Source organism: Ptychodera flava, chromosome 20, assembly GCF_041260155.1.
Source record: "Ptychodera flava strain L36383 chromosome 20, AS_Pfla_20210202, whole genome shotgun sequence".
Classification (NCBI taxonomy): domain Eukaryota; kingdom Metazoa; phylum Hemichordata; class Enteropneusta; family Ptychoderidae; genus Ptychodera; species Ptychodera flava.
The window spans coordinates 35996974-36020172 of NC_091947.1; the positions used below are offsets into that span (position 1 = coordinate 35996974).

General features: G+C 35.8%; 1 protein-coding gene across 1 annotated transcript in view; it reads left to right on the forward strand.

The window, feature by feature from the left end:
- The window catches only part of LOC139120830 (nucleoplasmin-like protein ANO39), a 53922-nt gene extending 43158 nt beyond the window's left edge, over window positions 1-10764 (forward strand). The window contains exons 10-12 of the mRNA XM_070685407.1: window positions 1441-1500; window positions 3624-3698; window positions 8915-10764. Coding sequence (XP_070541508.1) covers window positions 1441-1500; window positions 3624-3698; window positions 8915-8965 — 186 coding nt within the window. The 3' untranslated portion in view covers window positions 8966-10764. The remainder of the gene's footprint in view (window positions 1-1440; window positions 1501-3623; window positions 3699-8914) is intronic.
- Window positions 10765-23199: the final 12435 nt, after the last annotated feature.

Sequence of the window (23199 nt, forward strand, 5' to 3'; positions counted from 1 at the left end):
GATTCTGCCAACCAATGGATAACAGCTTCGAAATCGCTGCGAGTCGGCCCCAATATCGCCAGCACAATAGCAATCAGTATTCCTAGCATACTTATGGTAATACTTTCAATCAAGTTATGTTTGATGGCGCTTGCTATTAATTATTTTGACTACGCAATTAACCAGGCAATAACCGATTTCAGAAAGTTTTTCAACAACATGAGAAGTTTCAGATGAAATCTTTAGATGCAACTATTCACAACAAGTTAAGGGGTCTGAAAGTAAGGCTGAATTTTAGCAGATCAGCTGTTTTGAAATGATCCATTAGTGTTAATGATGAAGTCAACCAATAAGCCATAAGCTTCTGATTCGCTGCACATTACCAGGAAATATGCATTGTGAATCGATGTGATGTAGAGCTTTTTCAGTAAAACGTGTGAGATCTAGATATCACTTGTCATATTGTAATGGTAAATATTGCAAGTATTATCTAGTTTAGTCTAAACACGTATGTATTGAGATTGCAATTATATAAGATGAATTATTTTATACCAGCATTAGATCTCAATAAAAAGGTTGCCATGGTGCCCAAATTCTCAGTATTGCTGCAATGAGATAAGGCCCTCAGAAAGCCTTGTTTACATTTAACCATGGTATGAAATATCAAACTTGTGTTTGTTCCTTCCCTTTGGTCATGTGATGTCAACACAGACTGCGGAATACCATGTGAATTGTTGTTATGAATGCTTCAACATTTTATGTATTTACAATAATGCAGGCTGAATGGTGCATGCAACATTGTATGTTTTATTACTAGTAACAGAATTTCATGTATCAAATGCAGATTCACTGTGTCAGACAAATCAAAAGTTGATGTATTTTTACTTCTCTGAATGGGGCTCAAGGGCATTTTTGAGATGAATGCTCATTGCAAATTTACATTTAGAATTTTAGATATGAAAGATGCTAACTTGTTTAAGTATATTGATAAAATACTGGTTGCATAATTTGATTCTAGCTGCTGAGATTTATTAGTGAATGGCTTTGCAAATGAATACAAGTGAACAAGAGGATTGTATAAACTCTAGTCACTTGGCCGCAATGTCAAAGGCAGTTCATTGACCTCTAAGCAAGAATGGGGTTTTCACAAAGCAAAGTTATTGATGTTCTGAGAATACACTCGTTATCGCATGAGACTAAACTGAACACTCCAAGACAATGAAATCAACAGTAGACTAAAATCAGACGTCAGTCAAAATGAATGTTGCCCCGCTAACTTTGTCTTCAATTTTAATAATATTAGAGGGATGTAAACCATTCTGTTTCTTTTTAATGCTTTCACTCCTCTGTTGTTGAGGGCAGAAAAATGAGCACTTATTTGGATTTTTGGAAAATCGACATTGAAAGCCCAGATTTGCAAACAACTTAACATCCTGTTTTATCCTTTTTCACTCTCAACAGGGGTCACCCAAGAAACCAAAATTAACATCAATGGAGGAGATTAAGGCTGACATTTTAAAGGTGAGTGTTACAACAATGTTGGCAGAGTGGAGACATCCTCCTAGATTACGTGAGAAATCAACTTCTTCAACAGATGGGATAATAATCTGATCAAGCTAGTTAGATCATTTACAACAGAAATGAAGAATTTGTCAAAAGTGTCTGTAATGAAATGAGCAGTTAGTTTGTTAGCCAGTGTAGAGTACGTGTATAAGTTATCTCACATTTAAGCTTTTGGCAGTTTGTCTCTTTCATCAGTGAATATACTTAGGGCAGATTGTTTTGTATTTTGAACATCTTTTTAGTCAAGTATCTTCAGCATGATATTGCATTATGAGAAATTATATTTTCAAATTCAATCAACAGCTCAGTTATTACACCTGATGTATGGGCAATTTTAATTTTGAAATGAACAAAGCAGTCACCATGAGTGGCGCATCCGGAGACACTGTAGGCGGATCAAATTACCCATGAAATCACTCCTTAATTACCGCACAATTAGTTACTTAAGTCGGCTATCACCAAAGAGAAACAGTGTCAGGATCTTTTGTACATAGGATTAGAAGTGGTGCCTAGAGATGTGATGAGAAGGCTAGACTTTGTCACAATTCTCAGTGACAGTCCTTTGTAAGAGTTGATCAATTCCACCCTTGCAGACAAGCAGCAATAGGATCTCAATGGATTAGTAATGTCTGCCCAGAACCTGTGGATTATCTGAAGTTTGTCTGTTAATTCATAAACATTTCTCCTGCTGGTTGTGCTAGGGAAAGCAGACAACTACACGGTAGGAGGTTATTTGTTGCCAACTTGATTGGCATTTAAGGGCAACTGCTCAAGAGCATTGTATGAAATATTTACAATATCACATCATCAGTAGTGAGGAGAAAAATTGCTCATCTTCAATATAGCTAGGTGAAAACAAATGTTGCAATCAGTGTTCAGAGATAACAGCAGATTGAAATTACTTTCTCAGTTTCAACGTTATCCTTAGCCTTGCTTAAGGTCTTGCATCTCTTTGATAAATGACCTGACTTTGTCTTTGCCTGCCTGTGGTAAAAAATAAACTGTTATCTTTTATTTATGAAAGTCCCTGTATATATATGGCTGACCAAGTTGAAGCCCAAGTTGACCTCATCTAGATTACCATATTAAAGGGTATACATACATGAACAGTTAAGTACACTGGCCATCATTAATCTCTGTAGCTGCTTCTTGTTTGTATTGGGTCTTTCACTGTTTCAATAACACCAATCTGCAAAGTACACATTGGTTTGTAACTGCCCCCATAATTTCCAAACTTCCCAGGTATGTTTGTATTAGCAGGCCTTTGATGTTACTTGCCATTTCTTTGGATTGATTTGGTTCTGTTATGTAATATTCAAACATAGGAGAGAGAGAGAGACAGAGCAACAAACGCTCAGAAAGCAAACTCATTTCCCAAGTCTTTTCATGTTTTGTATGAGTAGAAGGGAGGTCTTATCTCCTGCAAGGTGTGTCATGGGAGGTTTATTGTTAATGTCAAGGTCAGATGAAAGCCCCCCCCCCCCTCCCCCCCAAGAATGAAATAGCCATTCTAAAAGCACCCCTTTGCAATCAGTTAAGGAAAGCACATTACAGATATGTTGAGATGGTGAGGGATTTCTTTTGTCTTTAAATTAATGTGTATTTGGAGATTGTCCCTCCCTGTGGAGGGACAATGATTTGAAGATTGTCCCTCCCTGTGGAGGGACCATGATTTGAAGTAATGTTGTCAACTAAACAATTTTTCAAGATTGAATGAACTGCAGATGTGATGGAGGGCTGTACTTGAAAGCTGTATAAAGTATGCCAGCATTTCTAGAAATTAGTCTTTGCATATTCAACTTTATCTTGCTGCTGTTACCTTTATCTTTTATCAAATCTTGAAAGAAAAAACTCAAGCTACATTAAAAAAAGAATTTTTATGAACTTGAGAGTCAAGTTAGCATGACCTGTGTAGTTGGATTTCAGAAGTTCCCTGGTCTTCATAGACTAATTTCTATTCTCCATCTAAGTCGACTGTTGACATTTGCAAACAGAGAAAGTACTGGTACCTCAGACTTTTGTAAACACTTTCATTCTGTTGGTTCTGCTCTCACAAAGTTTGCTCTTTGGTGTATTTGCAGTCACCAGCTTTGCCAAAGAAGGAGCCGAAATTTGAGAATTGGCTTCGGAACAAATACAAGGTAGAAGACAAACAGGTAGGTCCTTAGCTTATCTCTTCCTCTGATCTTATCCTGCTTATTGATCAAGATCAGTGGTGTAATAGCCAAGCCATAAGTGTCTTTATTTTCTGTTCAGTGAAGTAAGATCATTGCTTATCCCACCATGTTTGATTTCATCAATGGCTGTGGATGGATAGCAAATGTAAGAATGAAAGAACTGGATCAACACTAAATACAGAGACAACAACGGCTCGGAAGTGAGATGGTCAGACAATTATTCCCACTTTCAAAAAAATGAATGCGCCAAAGACTGATAATTATCTGGTATTAGTCAGTAATTAGGCAACAATGGGTCTTAATGGCTGTTATCACCACTGACTTGTGTTCTTGGGTTTAGTGAACACACAGAATTACATATGTAGGGATTTTCTTCAGATTTGCAATGAAAATAGCCAGTGGGCGTTAGTGCAGGCGCTGCATTTCCCATGTGTTTGCATAGGCTACGGAATCAACAAAGACTTCAAAAGAATGACTTCACTCTTGTTTTCATAGTTCAAATATCACTCCCCTCATAGTTTGTTTTACTCTCCTTCGGAGATGCCTAGCTCTTCCCTAACTTCATCCTAACTGAGCCATAGGGTTTATTTTGGGGATCATTTTCAAGTAGATATCGGTCGGTTAAAATGCCATCTCATTGCTCTCTACAAGGCTTTACAAATGCTATCAGCAACTCCATGGCTGGTACGTGAAATCTTTCAATTACCTGTCTGTAATTATACGATTGTTTGTTACCACAAATGGGGCCATTGCAGATGTTGGAGCCGACGTCAACCAGTGTACATGTCAGGGGTGCCATTAAGGCAACTCATTAATGTAAAATGCTGGATTCTCAGTGGAGAGTCAAGAAGAAAAAATAAAGGAGAAGGCATTAAATGGAGTGTACTACAATTAATTGAAAATTAGCAGACTTAATTCTTCATGGCTGTTTGCAGCCAAGGTTTTTCTTGGCAACCTTAGTTGTAAACAGGAAATTGTCTGGTGGCAAAAGATACCTATTGCAGCTTAGCCTTTGATAAAAGAACAGGAAAGCTAATTGTCAGGTCTGAATACAGACCCTGGATCAGTGGTCTGAAAGATTTCTCAATCTGCCATCTGTGGTTGAAGTGTTGGGATCATTTGTCACTGTGAATGGTCGGTGGAAACCACCTGTAGTTCAAGTTCTAGTTGATTTTGTTAAATACTCTTCTACTGTTATAGGTTCAACAGAGGAATATGGATGAAGCAGCAAGGTTTTGTGTGAAACATGAAAGTCTATTAATTGAAATTGATATTTTAAGACCTTCTAATGGGATTTTTTTGTGAGATGTAGGTGTGTGTATGAATGAAAACAAATGTAGTACTGAGTGTGACTCACTGCAAAGAGCTGACTGCAAAGTTTACTGTTGTTGTAATGTGACATTCCAGTTACTTTCCTAGAGAAGTGTATGTATCTATCAGATAACACCTTGTGTTTGTTCCCAGTAATTCATACAGTCCATCGAAATGTGCACCAAAAGGTGACCAGTTTTTGGCTTACCGTTTTGACATTCCATTTCTCCCATCTTATGTAAATGGTGACTTCAATTGACTGAGAGACTTAGGCAAACAGTCCTTTGCACATGCTAAGTCTCTCATGTACAAACATGTAGACTAAATACCACACTTGAATTTCAACTTCACCTCAAGTGCATTCCAGTGAATGTGACTAGGAACAACAAAGTCAGTGACATTCATCTTGTGAATGTGATGTATGCGTTGTTTGATGACACAGCTTTCAACACTTTCTTCAACACACTTCTCAAGTGTATGTGTGCATTTCATTCACAGGCACCCACACACGGGGCGCACACACACACACACACACACACACACACACAAACAAACACACACACACACACATGCACATATATATCTATGGAATCCCTTGCCCAGTAAGTTGTATGTTTTAAAATAGCTCTCACATCAACCACACAACTTGTTGCAGTTCTCATGGACATCAGTTAACACTGTGCAGCCAAATTTGACTCACTTCCACTCATCTTATACTCTAACTATGCATATGTTAAAACATACTAGGCATCTATTCCTTCTCATGTATTCACAGCCCATAGGTAGTTGACATAATCAATTTTTAGTGTGCTAACACTTATAGTTATGGTGGAAAGCTTATCATGGGTAATTTTGCCCCAATCTGGGAACAATTATCGGCAGATCGTCTATGTAGCCGACACGAACAGGAACTGTCAGATACTGGCTATCAAATACCTACTATGAAAAATAGTAAAGAATGAGCTACAAAATCACCATCAGTTTTAAGTTGCAGGTAGAATAAGTCTGTGACTTTGTATAAAATACTATAAAAATAGTAGAAAGTGAGCAACCAGCTGAAAGTTAGTCGAGGAGACCTTAAACTTGTACACTATGCATATCATTAGCATCTCATTGTCGGCTACATGGACTGTGTGGCCAATTATCACTCATACACACACATGACTATGAATATGATGTCTGTTCTCTGCCATACTACAGTCCTTTCCCATACAAGTCATATTGAAGAGAGATGATGAACACATCATGTGTTACTATTTTTCCTACTTGGGTGGTAGTATCAAGGTTTCCATTTAGAAATTAACATATGCACTGTAAGGTAACTGACATGGTTCTGTTATGGGCAATGTGCTCAAAGGTCATAGAGGATAACAATGCCTAATATGGTAGTGTACGGTTGTGTCTAGGGTTCATTAGACAGAATTGCATCCACAGCATATTGTTTTCAGTAGTACACACACACAATCACTGTTATTCAAATTCTTTTCTCTTTTGAATTAAGACCTCTAATGTAAAAGAAAGATACTGCTGGTAGACTTTGTAAGTTTCATATATTCAGATGCAATGTTGACATGTTGAAATAGCTCAGAAAGTAATGATCATATTAAAACCCAGTATGTTATGGTTTATTCAGGAAATCCATCAGAAAGAAATGTACAATCACACTACCTGGTAAACAATAACATTTTATGTCATTCTTTCATTGAAATGAAGTTCAGTAACAGATATCAAATGAATCTGCTCAAAGCAGATTTGAAGTGTTCTTTTTTTTTTATATGAAGAAAAATAAACATGCAAGCAAAATAAGAAAATAAAATCAAGAAAGGAAGTCAGTGGTGAGAATGGAAAAAGAGAACAGGAATTGTCATTTTTCAAAAAGAAGTTCTATTTTTCTATGAACAATGCCAAATTGTTTCATTCCTGAACACACAAATGTTTTGTTGACATGCATTGGTTAACTGCATAGAGAATAAGATTCATTGAAGGCTTTTTTAGATGACAAAACATTTGTAGCTCAAGAAGTAAAATGTCGTAGACATACCTTTGTGTTGATTGTGACAGCATAACAGAAGTGGTCTTAGTTACTGAGTTATCATAATATTGGTTAACCTCTGGTTGTCATTGCTTTGGTAGGTTTATAATTCATTGTATGCACTCTGGTTGTCATTGCTTTGGTAGGTTTATAATTCATTGTATGCACTCTGGTTGTCATTGCTTTGGTAGGTTTATAATTCATTGTATGCACTCTGGTTGTCATTGCTTTGGTAGGTTTATAATTCATTGTATGGACTCTGGTTGTCATTGCTTTGGTAGGTTTATAATTCATTGTATGCACTCTGGTTGTCATTGCTTTGGTAGGTTTATAATTCATTGTATGGACTCAGTTCTCAATGTTTGCCATCGTTCAGAATTTTGCTAGTGTAGCTAGGCTTGCTTAAAGCCCCAATTATCTGTATCTTGTTGCATTTTTTCAATAACACGCTTTGAAATCAAATGCAACTGATATAAAAATGCTTACCAAAATGAGACCACAGAACATTTTTCAAAAGCTTATGACAAATGCACATCTTAGTTTTATAAATCTAAATAATTTTTGAGTTGCTTCTCAAATATGACCACCTTTTAATAAATGCATGTTAAACACCTGAGTTTATTCAAAGTCGTCACCAAGGATTGAAATAGTGAACTTTTCAAAGACAATATTGCGTAATGATGGGAGTCAAAAACATCTCTGAAGAGTGGATGATATTGTTTGGTAAGGAAAGTGTAGAAAGATACAGCATATTGGGCTTTCATCACATTCCCATTGTGTTGGTTCAGTAAAGATTTCTGAAAATAATAATAATGAAAGTCAAGCCGAGTGTTGAACATTAAGATGATATGACAGACAATGTAGATATGACTTACAGCAGAGTTACAAATCAGTGGATTTGATTCAAAATGTTACATATACAGGCCACCATATTCTAAACAGACATACTCACCTGAGCAATGTCCAGATAACAGATTTGACATTACCAGTTTTAAGTTTTATCAAGTGATTGTCTGTGTGAGCAAGTATCACTGTAAAGTTCAACCTATAGAGTTGAAAATCTAGTGCCATTGTTATCGGTGATAAAGGTGTATCTTTTCATGATATAAGGGGTTGAAAAGTTGCAGTCATGTCTAATTTACCTGGAGGGAGAGAAAGCTGGCAATCTGGTATTCAGAAAAAAGTACTTGTTACATTTTGCTACAGACAATCACCAATTAGTATTGTTTTGTTTCAAAACCTAACATGACTCTTGATTTTCAGTGGTAGTTTATTTTGTAGACATCTTGGAACATCTCCAACCAAATCTGCATTGTTCAACACTATAAAGTTTTCAAACACAGACACGATGAATGAAAGCTCTTTTCACAATTAACCCTTTGTCAGAGACTTAGTCCTTTCCAACATTACCGGTACCAACAAAAAAATATGCCTGAAACAGACACTCAGATCTGAAAGAAAAAGCTTTAATTAAATTGCTGTTGTAGATATCACAGAGTACTCTTCATTATCAGTGGAATGTTGAATTTTTGGCTGAAAATACTTTCTGTGTTTGTATAGTTATCCCTTACTTTTCATTGAGATGTTACAAAACGTTTGTCTAGAACATTTTTTCAATATCCTATTGAATAGTTACATGAAGTATTAGCATTACAATATTACCATGACACTTTAAACAGTAGTTCAATAATTAATTGTGATTGTGTATGTGTTCCATTTTCAAATATGTGAATGTATTCAAATATACTAATTTATTATTTTTGTCCATGTTTGATGATATCTGTTAGGGATGCTGAATGAACCATTAATGAATGGCACCATATTTTAATTATTGATTTTCTATCTTCAATAGAAAATGAAAGAATTGTGGACATGGCATCAGAAGACAAATCTAAAATCATAGAGGAAGATTTAAGTGATGAAAATAAGATTTGCTGAAGAAGATGAGAGAAAAATCATGATATATTTTACAGAAAATTTGTATCAGAGGGCCAAAATTGGCACCCAGTAACATTCAAAAAAAGAAATTGTCTTTTCAAATTCCATGAATTGATAATGTAGTTTAGAAAATAAGTGTATTTATGTCTGGTTAGATAGCTTAACTGTTCAGGGTTATAGAGACTTCAAAACATTTCTACAGCCAGCAACCTTTTTGTTTTCTAAAATTAGTGATATATTGGGGAAAGAAAGAAAATCCTAGTGTACTTACTGTTAGGAACTACTCTGCTGAAAAAGTGATGTTTAGTGACACTTATGAAAGCTTGACAGTTGTAATGCTGTCTCTGTTGTATTTTCACAACTCTTTTATGAACAGTGCTGAGATAGTAGTATTTGCAAAACGACATGAAAATAATTTTAAAACATCCAAGAAGCAGATAGACGTCAAAGTTTCCTCAGATGGCATCTCCTTTTCACACTTTATTCATAAAATGTCCAATATAACCATTACTTTTCATTGTTTAATTAAACAAAACTATCTAAGCAATATGCATACTGTGTTAGCATTGATATGTGTAGCAGTAGTGACCCATCATTTGGAAATGTTGGTTCAAATCTGATCTTAAAGGCACTATTTGCGATCCCTGGGATCACCTTTGTTCTAGTCTGTAAGAGGATTATGAAAGTGTGATAGCCTTTTGTTTTCCATTGGAAGTGTAATCTGATGGGTAAATTTTATGATGAGACATTCTGGTGCCAACACAGGCCTTTAAGTGCCATTGTCAAAACTCTGTCATCACAGATATGGTATTTTTGTCACATGGAAGCTTCTTAAAACAAAAGTTGATAACAGAATGTTAGTCTTTGGAGAATCCAGTTCATTATGCCTTTCTTTTCTGTTTTAAACGACCAAGCCTGCATACACAGGGTCAAGTTCTTTCTAGCAGACATGAGCAGCCATATTGTAGGTTCCAATGGAAATTCTTAAGATAGTAAAACTTTCATATGCAATGTTTTTTTGAGTGCTATGACAAGTAGATACACACTTCTCAATGTGTTAATTAGAAATGAAAATGACGAAAGTAATGTGAAAAGATGCTGCTATTGGTAGATACCATTCCTTTCAAGCAACCCCACCTTCACACTGCCTTAATATCTAGCTGAATGTTTTTGCAACAATACCTGCATTTTTTACCTTTTTATTGCAATGTGCAACACTTTATGTTTTCAGCATTTGATAGCAGTAGATAGAACATTGTAGATGCATATCTGGTGTTGATGAAAATTTTGTACTTAGGGTTTGCAGGTTTTGTCAGATTTGAGTAGTTTTGTCCAGATCTAGTCATCATTTTAAGAGACCTTTAAACTGCTGATGATTGTAGTCAAGTACCAGAGTGCAAATTCTCGGCAAAGGGTGTTTTAATCCTACATGAGTATGTACAATGATGAGAGTGTATCCACACTTGTATCCTGCAGACTTTCTGTTCCCACCTCAGTACTTTTCAGTAATTTCAATAGATAGCATTGAATGAGAAATATGCTGCATTGTGTTAATACTTTGCCATGATTGAATGATGCATTCAAAATATTTGATTTCAAGCCAATAGACAAGCATGATGCAAATGGACCAAGTAAATGTATCAATGTGTGATCTCATATCAGTGATTTGTCTTGACCTTTGAGCACCTCATTAACTGCATTGAAGTTATGCAGTCAGTTGTGAACACGTTTTCATAGTTTAAATAAACTTATCCTTTAAATATTTCAGATTGTTGAAAACTATTTATTGTTCAAAAAGTAAATTACAGAGACTGACGCAAAAACTACAGCTCTGGCATTTGCACCCACTACATTAAGTTTTAGGTAGCATTTTAGGGTGATTCCAACATCAAACATGGGTGTATGTGTGATATCCCCTCACACAGTTGAAACAAGAAATTTGATATTACAGTCATACTGCTATCATTACACCAGGTTTTAAAAAGTGATTATGGTAAGATATCATTGTGCACATTTATTTTTATTTTATTGTGCTTTGATAATGTTTCAACAGCTGTGGCTATTTTGGAAGACTTAGAAAAATACAGAGATGAGACATACAAAGTTTAACAAATACTGAGAAAACAAAGGTTTGAAATATTTTTAAAACAATGCAAAGCAGATCTATGTCATTGCAGTTATTCACAAGTGAATAGCATTGTCTCAGAATTCTCCTAAAAAGAGAGAGTCTCAAACATTGACTAAACTGAATGGTATGTTAAACAATGTGGGCTAGGCTAAGTTCAAAACCTTGGTGCATGAAGACAAAAAAAAGGAAGTTGAGGCTTTTACATTTAACTTTGCATTTACACATTTTTATAAAATTTATCGTCAAAAATAAATCCTAATTGTTTAACGACTTGAAGTGGTATTTATTACTGGATAAATTAATTCCATCACTGTAAAGACCAGTGATTCTTTTATGAAGAAATGTTAAAACTCTATACTGTTTCAATTCTGTCATACTTGTGTTTACTTATACCATTCAAGGTAACAAGCTTATTCAAGTTTCGACCTTGCCATGGTAAAGTACAAATTTTAATCATTCCTCATAATGAACCCAAGAGTTTTTCTCACTGAATCATACTACTCACTTGTTCGCAATAATTTAATCTTTTGTCAACTAAATAGCCAAGTGTCAGACCAGCTGATGGTTCTATTGATATCAGATTGCAGTGTTAAAGATTCGTTTTCATAATCAATAATAAGATAAATCTTCTCGTCATCGGTAAAAAGTAACAAGTCTGTCACGAGATTATCGTAAATATCATAATGAAAAGAATAAGCACGGTTCAAGGTGTGGTCTCTGAGGAACTGAAACACCAGATGTCCACTCAGAAAAGGCACATTTATAATTACTCTGTTAAGCTTATTATTATGAAGATATCCATTGAACCATTTCAGACAGGTGCCCTGATATTAGTTTCAACGGGGTTATAATGTAATTTCTGTCTTTCAAGTTGTCCCCTTGAATTTTGTGATGGAAAAAGACAATATTACTTTCACTTTGCTTGCTATATCTATTTTGATGCAAATTCCACCTCACCTCATCAAAGGAATAGGTACATGCAAGTTACTAGAGGTATTCACAATTAATCCTTATTATAGGTGTTCACTGGTATTACCGAGAATAAAACCTGTAATGGAACACAATAAGGCATTGCTCACAACATTTGTTCCTTTGCAAAAATCCGAACGATCTTTTGCATGACATTTGTGCAAGTTCTTTTATTTGACATTAAAATTTTCAGACAAGCTTGGTAGCATGTCACCTTATCGGCACGCTAATCAGGAACACGTCTTTTAAACTTGTGAACTCTGTTTTTAGCTCCACTGTCAGCGACGCGGAGCTTATCAAATAGGTTGATTTTCCGTCGTCATCCGTCATCCATCAACAATTGCCTTCTCCTCTGGAACCACAAGTCCGACTGCTTTGAAATTGTATATGCAGTTCACTTGGGGTGACCTCACTCAAGTTTGTTCAAAACGTGGTGAAATTTGCATATATCTATTTTTGGGGCAGTTTTTGCCGTTTTTGGTAAAAAAATCTTCATATCTGAAACCGCTCGTCCCATTGCTTTGACATTTGATATGCAGTTTACTTAGGGTGACTTCTGTTAGATTTGATCGAATCTTGGTGAAATTTGAATATTTGTATTTTTAAGGCAATTTTTGTTGTTTTTGGTAAAAAATTTAAAAGTCTTCTTCTTCAAAACTACCAGTTAGATAGCTTTGATATTTGGTACATAGCTACCTGGAGATGATCTATTTCAGACTTATTTAAATTGTGCAGAAATATGCAAATTTGCATTTTTAGGGCAATTTTTGGTCAAAAAATGTGTTTCTCAAAAAGTGCTGGTCAGATAGCTTTGGAATTTGGTATACAGGTTTCTATAGATGAACTAAGTGATATATATTGAATTTCTGATGAAATCTGTAATTTTGTATTTTTGGAGCAATTTTTGCCAGTTTTGATAAAAAAATGTGTATTTCCAAAAGTACTCATCTGATAGCTTTGAAATTTGGTATACAGTTTCCCACAGATGAACTAAATGATATTTATTGAAATTATGGTGAAATCTACAATTTTGTATTTTTGGGGCAATTTTTTCCACTTTTGGTCAAAAAATGTGTTTCTCAAAAAGTACTGGTCTGATAGCTTTGAAATTCGATATGCAAGCTTCTACAGATGAACTAAATGTGATATTTTGAAATTATGATGAAACCTGCAATTTTATATTTTTGGTGCAATTTTTGCCATTTTTAGTCAAAAAATTTGTTTCTCAAAAACTGCAAGTTGATGGCTTTGATATTTGGTATACAGGTTCCAAGGGATTATTTTAATATATGATATATTGAAATTATGGTGAAAACTTCAATTTTTAGCTCACATTTGGTTATACCAATGTGAGTTTATCGTATAAGCTGAAGTCGATGGCGTCTGTATGTATGTGTGTATGTATGTATGTATGTACGTACAGTATGTCCGTCAACATCAAAAACACGCAAACCGCTGGATATTTCAGCTTGGTATTTGGTGTGTGGATGCATTCTGGGCTATAAATGGGATTTTGTTCAAATGAAGTCTGCATTGCCAAAATTATGCAAATGAGCATACAAAATGTGAAAATGGTCAAGAATTAATATCCCGAGAACTGCTGTTTTGATTGCTATGAAAATTTGTGTGCAAGTACCTTAGGTGAACCTTATACAGTTTTATGAATATTGTGAAGATATCCTTAATTTTGTATTTTTGCTGAATTTTTTGGTGATTTTTCTCATTTTCAGTAAAAATTATTCTTCTCTGAAACCACCAGCCCAAACGCTTTCAAATTTGGTTTGGATGTTTGCGAGGGTGTTACACTTCTAATTTGTTGAAATTATGACAAAATTAGGAACATTACTATTTTGGAGCAATTTTGTCATTTTTGGTCAAAAATTCTTAAACAGTATTTTCTTTTTAAAACCCCTGGACAGACAGCTTTTATATTTGGTACACAGACGTACAGAGATGACAATAGTAAGATATGTGGAAATTGTCCTAAAATATACAAATTTGTATTTTTAAGACAATATTGTCATTTTTGGTCAAGAAAACTTGTTCTCAAAATTACTTGTTTGATAGCTTTGTAATTTAGTAAAAAGTCCCAAGGGAAGTTATTAGATAAATTTTCTGCTAAAAATGTTTGGGAAACCCCAAAATTTGTATATTTTAGGTAATTTTCTCAGTTTGTGACCTTAAATGACCTACACCAACCCAGGATATGTTGTGAGACAGTTTCGAAGGCAGTGAACATGATTTTGTCATATTTGGTATCAATTTGTAGGAAAATTTGATCGAGAAAACAAAGCTGAGGTGAATTTTTTTCATTGCGGACCAATTTTTGCAACTTTTCTATGTAAGACATACAAGAACTGATGAGAAATTTGGATCCAGGATTATTCCAGATGTTGTAATCACCGCCCACAGTGGAAGGCATTTCACTATCTGTAACTAACTTAAGTGCTGTTTACATTTGGATGATAACACCCATTGCATTAATTAAAAACTTCCCAAGGTTGTAAATACATTTCCTGTCATCGGGAGTTATGTTATACCAAGGGATGGAGCATTGATATTCAGGAGGGGTAGGGTCTAGAAGATTGATGAGGTAGCATTATTTTTACCAGATCCCTTGTACATTTTTTTACCCACACCCACCTTTTCTTTTTATCAAACCTTCTCTGTCAATTTCTTGTTGTTGACATTTGCTTATGTATTTAGGATCTGTTTGTCCCATTGCTATAGAAGTTGATATGCATGTTCCTAAAGATGACCTCCAGTACCTAAGTTGGAGACCTTATTTGCTTTTGTCATTCTTGTTTTTCCTGGTTTAAATATTTCTCGAATGGACCAATTCAAACCGAATGTGAGCACACTGTCCTTGACGGTATTTTTATTTTGGGGGACAATTTTGGCGATTTTTGATCAGAAAATTTCATTCTCAAAAAACTACTCGTCAGATAGCTTTGCTTGACATGTTCTTAGGGATAATCCAATGTGATATATTCAAATTATGATGAAATCTTCAATTGTGTATTTTTACAGCTATTTTAGCCATTTTTTCTGGCCACTGAAATGAGCTATCAAAGATTTCCACCTTCTTCATCAACATGTGTCAAAAATAGTTATTCTCTACATAAACACAGTGGAGCTATATCGGCCGTTAGGTCGCTTGTTGCATATCAAGGTGACTGCAGAAAATAGCATCAACTGGAGATGAACTGTTAGATTTCTGCAAACAATACAACACTATAGAAAGAGTACTGCAGCAAATTTGTCAGTGTTTGCTCCAAGTACAATGTGAGCGATATTCTGTGAGTTAGATTTTGATGAGGGGAATATGACGGACCTTGCATGTTAGACAGTACTGTAGATTTCCCATAATTCATTATGATTTGTATCCTCGGAGATTCCCCAGGTCTCCCATGTGTAGACAAATTCATAGACTAGCTGTAAAAATTCTGAAAACGTACTTTTAAGGACACCAATTCTTCTCAATTCTCATTTTAAATTATTTGGAAAATTATGCAAGATTCAGAGAGGAGATAGCATTTTTGTAAAATTTTCCACTGATTGTGTCTTCAGCCATACAGAATAATGTGATGTAAAGTAGGGAGACTAGTTGCACCTGTTTTATGAAACAAAAGGATATTGATTTTTTCCAATGGAAATGACAAAAGAAATTTGCATTCTAAGTTTTCTCAGAGAATGACCCCTTCAGTTCGTCATAACTTGCTGCCTAAAAAGTATGGCATTTGTAGTACCTACAGAACGTGACTTCCATGGTTGTTTAATGGTTATTTGGAAACTTTCACTGAAATTTCTTAACGTACTTTTACTTGATATTATTTATCAATTATTCTGATGCTGCACATTATGGCTTGCATACAGAACTGAAAAAGTTATTAGAAAAGTAACCTTCAAGGATACAAATCAAAGAGAATTGTGGGTGATTTATTGTACTCTGTTGGCCTTTGCTCCAAAACGTGAATCAATCTGTCGCTCATAACAGGTGTTCAAGAAGCATATCTCTAAGCCAATCACAGCCAACTATGCAAATTTCGACATGGTTGACGTAGCCAAGGTGGAAGGTTCTGAAGGGCTGACAATCCATTAACGTCAAGGCTGTATGTCAAATAAGGTCATGCTACCTATTAGACTGAAGACGTCTCAAGGTCACAGTGGCGATGACACCAAGGTCATCTAACATCATTGACAGATGGTGCCTGAAATGTTGAAAAGTCGTTTTCCCGGGAAGCTGTTACTTTTGCACATGGAGAGATTTTTCTTTAATTTTGGGAAAGAGAAGGATGCATGTAAACAGCAAAAATATACTACAGCTGTAAAACTGAATTCAAGGGTTAATTCTTAACATGAGATATTAGAACAGCTGTCATGTGATAGACCTAGGGTCTACCAGCCAAGCTTTACTCATAAAGGTTAAACCACTGTTTGATATACTTACCATACTGCAATAATTATTGCTTCATGCCTGACACATTTTTTCAAAATCATAAACGAATCGGATATACATTCAGATTAGAAGACACTCGGAAACCAAACAAGAGCAACTACAAAGTACTCAAATGAATATTCTGTATTTTAAACTGAGACAAACTCAGACACAACGACCTTCTGACCAACAATCGGTTCCCTTTCAGTGGTACTCTGTGTTTTGTGATAGGTTTCAGACGTGGGGGAGTAATGCTTAACCTTTCAGTCTAATCTAGATCGATATCGTTGTTACATCCCTGTGTAGCGCTCCCATACTTAGAGGAACAATGCGAAAAAAAAGAGGTGGGGTACCGGGTTCAGTCGAGAAAAAAGCCAAGCGGAAATGTTTCGACATGGTTGTGGTTAGGGAATGCCACTGATTGGGTCGCCACTCAAATATGCAGAGAACATATTTGTTAGAAATCTGCCTCAGTGTATAACAATTGGATTTACCTGGTCCGTTCCAGACATTCCTGTCATTATTTATGGACTAGACAAGAAAAAAATATCTGAGACACCGTGAACAGAATCATGTCCCCATCCGTCTAGCCATTTCTCTGAACGAAAAAAAGGTGAATGACACGGCAAAAGTTGGTAGCCTTCACGTACATAGCTATACCGCACTATGCTACAACCTTTGCAGGCATAATTTTCAGCAAGTGTAAATTTGTAACTTACCTGTGACATGTCACAATACGATGTGTATTGAGACAGGAGTTTAAAATTAAAAGTTGATTCACCCGTAAATGCAGAATTTGCCCTGCAAAAGGATGTGATTGTAGCTTCTAGCTATACCTTTCATTTATAAGCACTTTTTATACATCTACTTCAGTCCGCCACGATGTTGAGGTATTTAAAGGGTGAGACCAGTAATTCGAAACTTGGTATCTCGCTTTTCTGATGTTGCTATTAATATGTGCGGAAAATGAATTATACGAGTTTGTCTCTTGGAATATTTTACAGTTAGTTTTATAACGGTTGGCTTATCTTTCATTTTTCGCCAGTTCTAAATGTAAAAGTAAAAAATGTTCATTCAGCATGTTTATTATAGATAGTTCATTGCTTAAGTTTGGTTTTCCATAATAAAACGAAACATGTTGTCCCAAAATCTTGAATCGTTTGAAACAAGGCTTTACTCTATAGCTTGATGTCGAACCCTCCATGGTCTGTACTGCTCGGTGTTGGAATCGTGGCCAGTAGGCACACACATAGACTGATCAACTCTTAGTACACCGTTACGATTTGGGTTGAGTCCCCGGTCCTTCACCTTGAAGGCAGTGTTTCGTTTTCTTTTTTGCACCGTTCATACCTACCTAGGTGAAGGTGATCAATTTATCTATAGTATCTGTCTCTGTCTGTCTGTCTGTCTGTCTGTCTGTCTGTCTGCATGTGTATCTTGTTATCTAACAACTTATTCATTCGTGCACTTGTAACGTTTTAACAACTTTAGATCGTGAGAAAATTAGCGATCGATTCAGTGGAATGATCACCAATGACATGCGATCGTTTTCAATTCTAGTGTTTATTAAAACTTTCAAATGTATTCACATCTAGATGAAATGACAAAATTTAGTCATAATCTTCTTGCGTTTTATCGGAGATCCAAGGGTTAACAAATAATTTTGATGTATCGATGTGCACCATGTAAAAGATGAACTTTTGAATATTTTGCCATTTTGTTGTTTTCCGTTTATTCTTTAATTGTCCAAAAACGAAGTAGCTTTAAACGTGGCAAATATGACCTTTAAAAGAAGCAACATAAGAGAAACTTGCCAACGAATGTTTAATATTTCATTTTATTGTTGACTTGGTTCGTGATTGTAGCTCCCTGTTAAAGAATCCTGTTGAAATCTCGTAGATGCTGATTACATGTAAAACTTGAGAGAATTAAAATGCAAATTTACCGTTTAGTTTAGTTCCTCATTTTGAGACCTAACTGCTCTTAACACCTCTCTGATTTTTCGTTTGATACGGTATCCCTGAAGAACACCCGAGCTTTTTCTTGGCATGTCGTTACGGCGGAAATTGCCAACAAAAGCACGCCTACACAAAATTGGCGGCGCCTTTTAACAAGGTACTTTCACATTTGCAACTCTCATCGCTGTCTTGACAGACTAAGTGAGTCATTAGGATAAATAGAGGCGTAAAATTGACATCAATTTGATGTTAAAAATTGAAAAAGGGTAAAAAATTGTGGCAAATGTCTTTTAGAGTCGAGCTGTAGGGGCAACCACGCGCTGAGTATATGTTACGTGACGTCATCTGGATGTCTCACCATTAACGTTTTCATTCCCTCCAATAATGAAACAAACATTTGTAAAAATCGGTATGACGTCTGTGGTAAAGTATTCGTTTATGAATGAGATTACACTGTTGAAATGGAGTGTAAATGCATGTTTCCGCTGAAAATTATCGCGTCAAAACTAAAAAACGCCGACTTGCTTGACATAAAAACTTTTTGACAACTCTCATTTACGTTTGACGTGAAAATTTCCGTCGAATATTGTATGAGGAAAACTCGTAACCCTTTACCTACAATAGCGCTGTTTTCAGAAATATTCGGGCTCTAAGTCTATGTTCATAGGAAATTTATTTGAAATCTGTTTTGATGGTGCAAATAGAATTAACTAACTCCTCGCGTCATGCATGTTGAAAGCCAGCTCATGAACAACAAACGCAAACTTTCCGTTAATTTCGTTTGTGGCTCCAAAAGACATTGTATTTCCTTTCATCCACTACAATCTTACATGGTGTTAAACTTTGAAATCAAAGATGTGAAATGTTTTTATGACTGCTCTTACATTCTTTATGATAAACTGAGCACCAACTCTGAATGAAAATACTACATCAATCTCACAGCATATGCCGGCTGTCACCAACAGGTGTCCGTGTGAACGGAAGCAGCACTCATCTGCCAAGTAGCTCGTAACGTTTTCTTCGGGTGTAACTTATGTTTATAGCTTAAATGTACACACTATCGACTTCATAAACTTCCTAAATAATGGGAAAAGTATCGAAGTTCGTGTAACGCTACGTCTTAAAGTTATTGCTGACGTGTTTTACGATCAACATAATGTTGGTAAGAGTTTTCTGTGTGTTAGCCGGTCGGCCTCGCAGAAACTGTTCTTGCGTTATCCTGCCATGAATACGAACATACCACTGCGCCAAATCTAACGGCTATTCGATTTTAAGTCGACACAATATTTCATCAATGTCACGTTCATTTTTCACCTTATGTAGGTGTCTAACATCTGTTTAATTTAAAAATATAAAGACAACCTAAGGCAGTTTTGAAATATGGGGGAGGGATAGCATGTAAGGGAAACCAGAAAAAAATTCTGCCGGAATATTAAGATGGCCTTTTTAATTTCTTCAACAGGGCCGACAGACGAAAATTAGCCAACCTTCAAATGACAATTCGTGATTCGAAGCATAATGTGTTGTACGTGCGATCGTTTAAATAAAATTATATAACACGCGTGACGTCAAGGCTCTACTCCTCTTGATAAACGTCAAACACATTGACTTTCCAAGCGCTGAGTTTGTCGAAATCCAGAATGTGTAATCTGCTTTACTGGAACAGATATCACTTTATAAATTAATTCCGAACGAAAACTCGAGATGACGTAAACAGAGCGGCGCCAAGGTGTATCTGTAAACTCGTCTGAATAGACTTTCAGCATATATTCGTAGTTACCAACATTCTCGTCGGTAAACCTAAAAAGAAAGGCACAGATTCTTCAACAAAATGGATTCGATAATGATGTTGATGACGTCAATGCCCAGTCACTAATGTTAGTGAGTTTTACTTCAAATCTTTGAGTGACAATATCACGGGTCTTAACAAATTTTCTGCCATTAAACATCAGCGCAATCGCATGAAAACTGTTCTCCTCAGTTCTCCTCAATCTAAGTGGCAGGGATTCACTAGAAATTACTCGCCTTTGTGATTCTTGCGAGGAAAGCATGCTAGTGTTTGCTCTCTAGCTATCAGTAAAAATATCGATACTCAAAGCACACGACTATGTGCATAATACAATTTTCGCTATGAATAAATTGAAATTCCTAATATGAAACAGAGGCGATCTGATTATGAGGAGCAAATTGGACTTAAATAGATAATATTTACATAGGTTGCATATTTTATTTAATCTTCTTCTACAAAAATATCCTTGAAAACATGTGTGATTATACATGATAACCGTGTTTTGTTTGTTATTATGTGTACACGGTACATGACAGGTGGATGGGGAGTTAAGGGAGGACTTAAAACCTCACCGAACAGCGTGTGAGGGGACCCTTGAAAATTACGATTGGAAAGTTGATGTGAATGTTCAGTGACTGGCATGTGAAATCAAACTGACGATATCAGGAAAGTCACCAAAGGTGTTTTCCGTGTCAGTTTTATTTAACCAAGAACTCCCTTCGCAGGTGGGTATACACGAGATATTGGAACAATTCGCGACATATAGCACGAGCTGAGTGCTATAGGACGCTATATGGAGAGATTTGTACCAAAATCGGGTGTATACCCGACTACGGCGGTGGTTATTGCTATATTATATTATATCATATCGACTTTTGTGTCTGTGTCGTCTTATTGGGGTGTGCTCGTCATTTTAAGCCCTAAAAGCAGAAAACGAACGTCTCAGACATCGAACGTCGGAAATTCAGCTCCCGACACCGAGCATTTTTATAAGTTGGGATTCAGTTGACCATGACAACACTCGCACAATATCCACGATAATACAAGCATTACGTTCATTACATTGTATTTTATTCACATTACAATGTGAACAATGCGTTGTACTTGATTCAAGTCAGATGTTTCATTTAAGAAACCTCTCTCTGTCAGCTCAGTAGTGTATTCGGCCATGGTTGATGTCCAGGGAAGCATTATTCACAAAGGTGACAGTACAAGTATGGCAAAGTGCCGAAAGTACAGTGAAGCATTTTCTAAAACGAGGATTAAAAGTCTATACCTGTTTTTAAAAAATGTTAATTATTAAATAAACCAATATTTAACACGATTGGAACTAATTTGGGACAATTGGATGGTGAAGTAATGTCGATTTAATCTACAAATGTAATCTCATCTGCTTTTCTTTTCACATTACACACTTATTTTTATGAGTAATTTGTATTATTGCAACATTCGATTATCTGACAACTAACACTTTTGAGAAATTTAAAAAATATGGAAATCTAATTATCCCAAATTAGTTCCAATCGTGTTATTATATTTATTTATCACCCCGAAATTTTCCTGCAAGCTGAATGCCATTGGTTTTCTCATTAACCCTCAAAGCTGGTTTAGGGGCCCGTTTTTAGCGCTGGTACAACAGTATTTTAACATCGGTGGAATGAGCTGTCGTCCGATTAGAATTGCGCTTGATATAGTATAATAACTATTATTTTACATCTTTAAGAAAATGAAAAGGAAAACTCCTATATTCAAAGATTGAACTCCTATAATGCCGGTTTCCTTCATCCTAATTACCTGTTGAATTAATCTGCAGACTACAGGTTGATCGACAACGCAAGGCCCAATTCTGAATTATCCACTTGAGGAAAATTCTATTGCCTGCCAATAGGATATGAGAACAACTAAAGAACTGCGGAATAACAATTTGTACACAAAAAGTTGCGTTCTCTTCACATGAATTATACAAATGTTGCACATATTTGATATGCCTGTTGTCTTAATGGTTGAGAAGTGAAAAAATCGGGCTTATACGGTGTCGTTAGGTATCAAGATAACTATTGCAACACACATAGGTACAGAGAAAACAAAACTTAGATTCATGTATATTTTGATTTAGAAATAGAATGAGTCGATGGAAAAATGGAAACAGCAAGTAGAAATACCAGATCAGGAATTAAAGCAACCACTTCAACATGGACTTAGTAGCCATATGACCTCTCATTAAGCAGATTGTGTGAGAGATAATCGGTGTCCGTATCCTCGGTTGCTGTGTATCGTAAATTGATTGTGCTCTGTTTTACATATTGCTTTGTGAATTCGAAACTTCCAACATACGCCAAGTGTTCTGTGAATACCGGCATTCAGTGTAGTGCCGGTCTAGCATTTTACATTTTACTTTAACTATATAAGTAAGGAACATTTTGCTATTTAGAAGCATAATGGTGAAATTAAAATTCCAATTGAGACCAATGTTTTGTCGGCAAGAGGTGCGGCAAATTCGACTGGATTTCAATACTGTAATGAATACATGGAAATACCGAAAGCACGTTTAATGAGTAAAAAGACAGGGATTGTCTTCTCAAAAAGGTTGCATGCACATGTGAATACATACATACATACATACATACATACATACATACATACATACATACATACATACATACATACATACATACATACATACATACATACCATGTAAGACGAACAGACATTACAGCAGAAGTAATGAGTCAAGCAGATGATAGATAGATACATAGATAGATCTGACGCATTTAACTGTGTATTGAACCTCGCTTTGTCTCCGTATCAGTCCTCTGAAATCGGTCATTGCAAAACAAGAGTTATAACTATTTCACCGTTTACCAGGAAACACACTTTCACTTTTTGCTAATTCGAATCTTGGTCCAAACATGTTCGC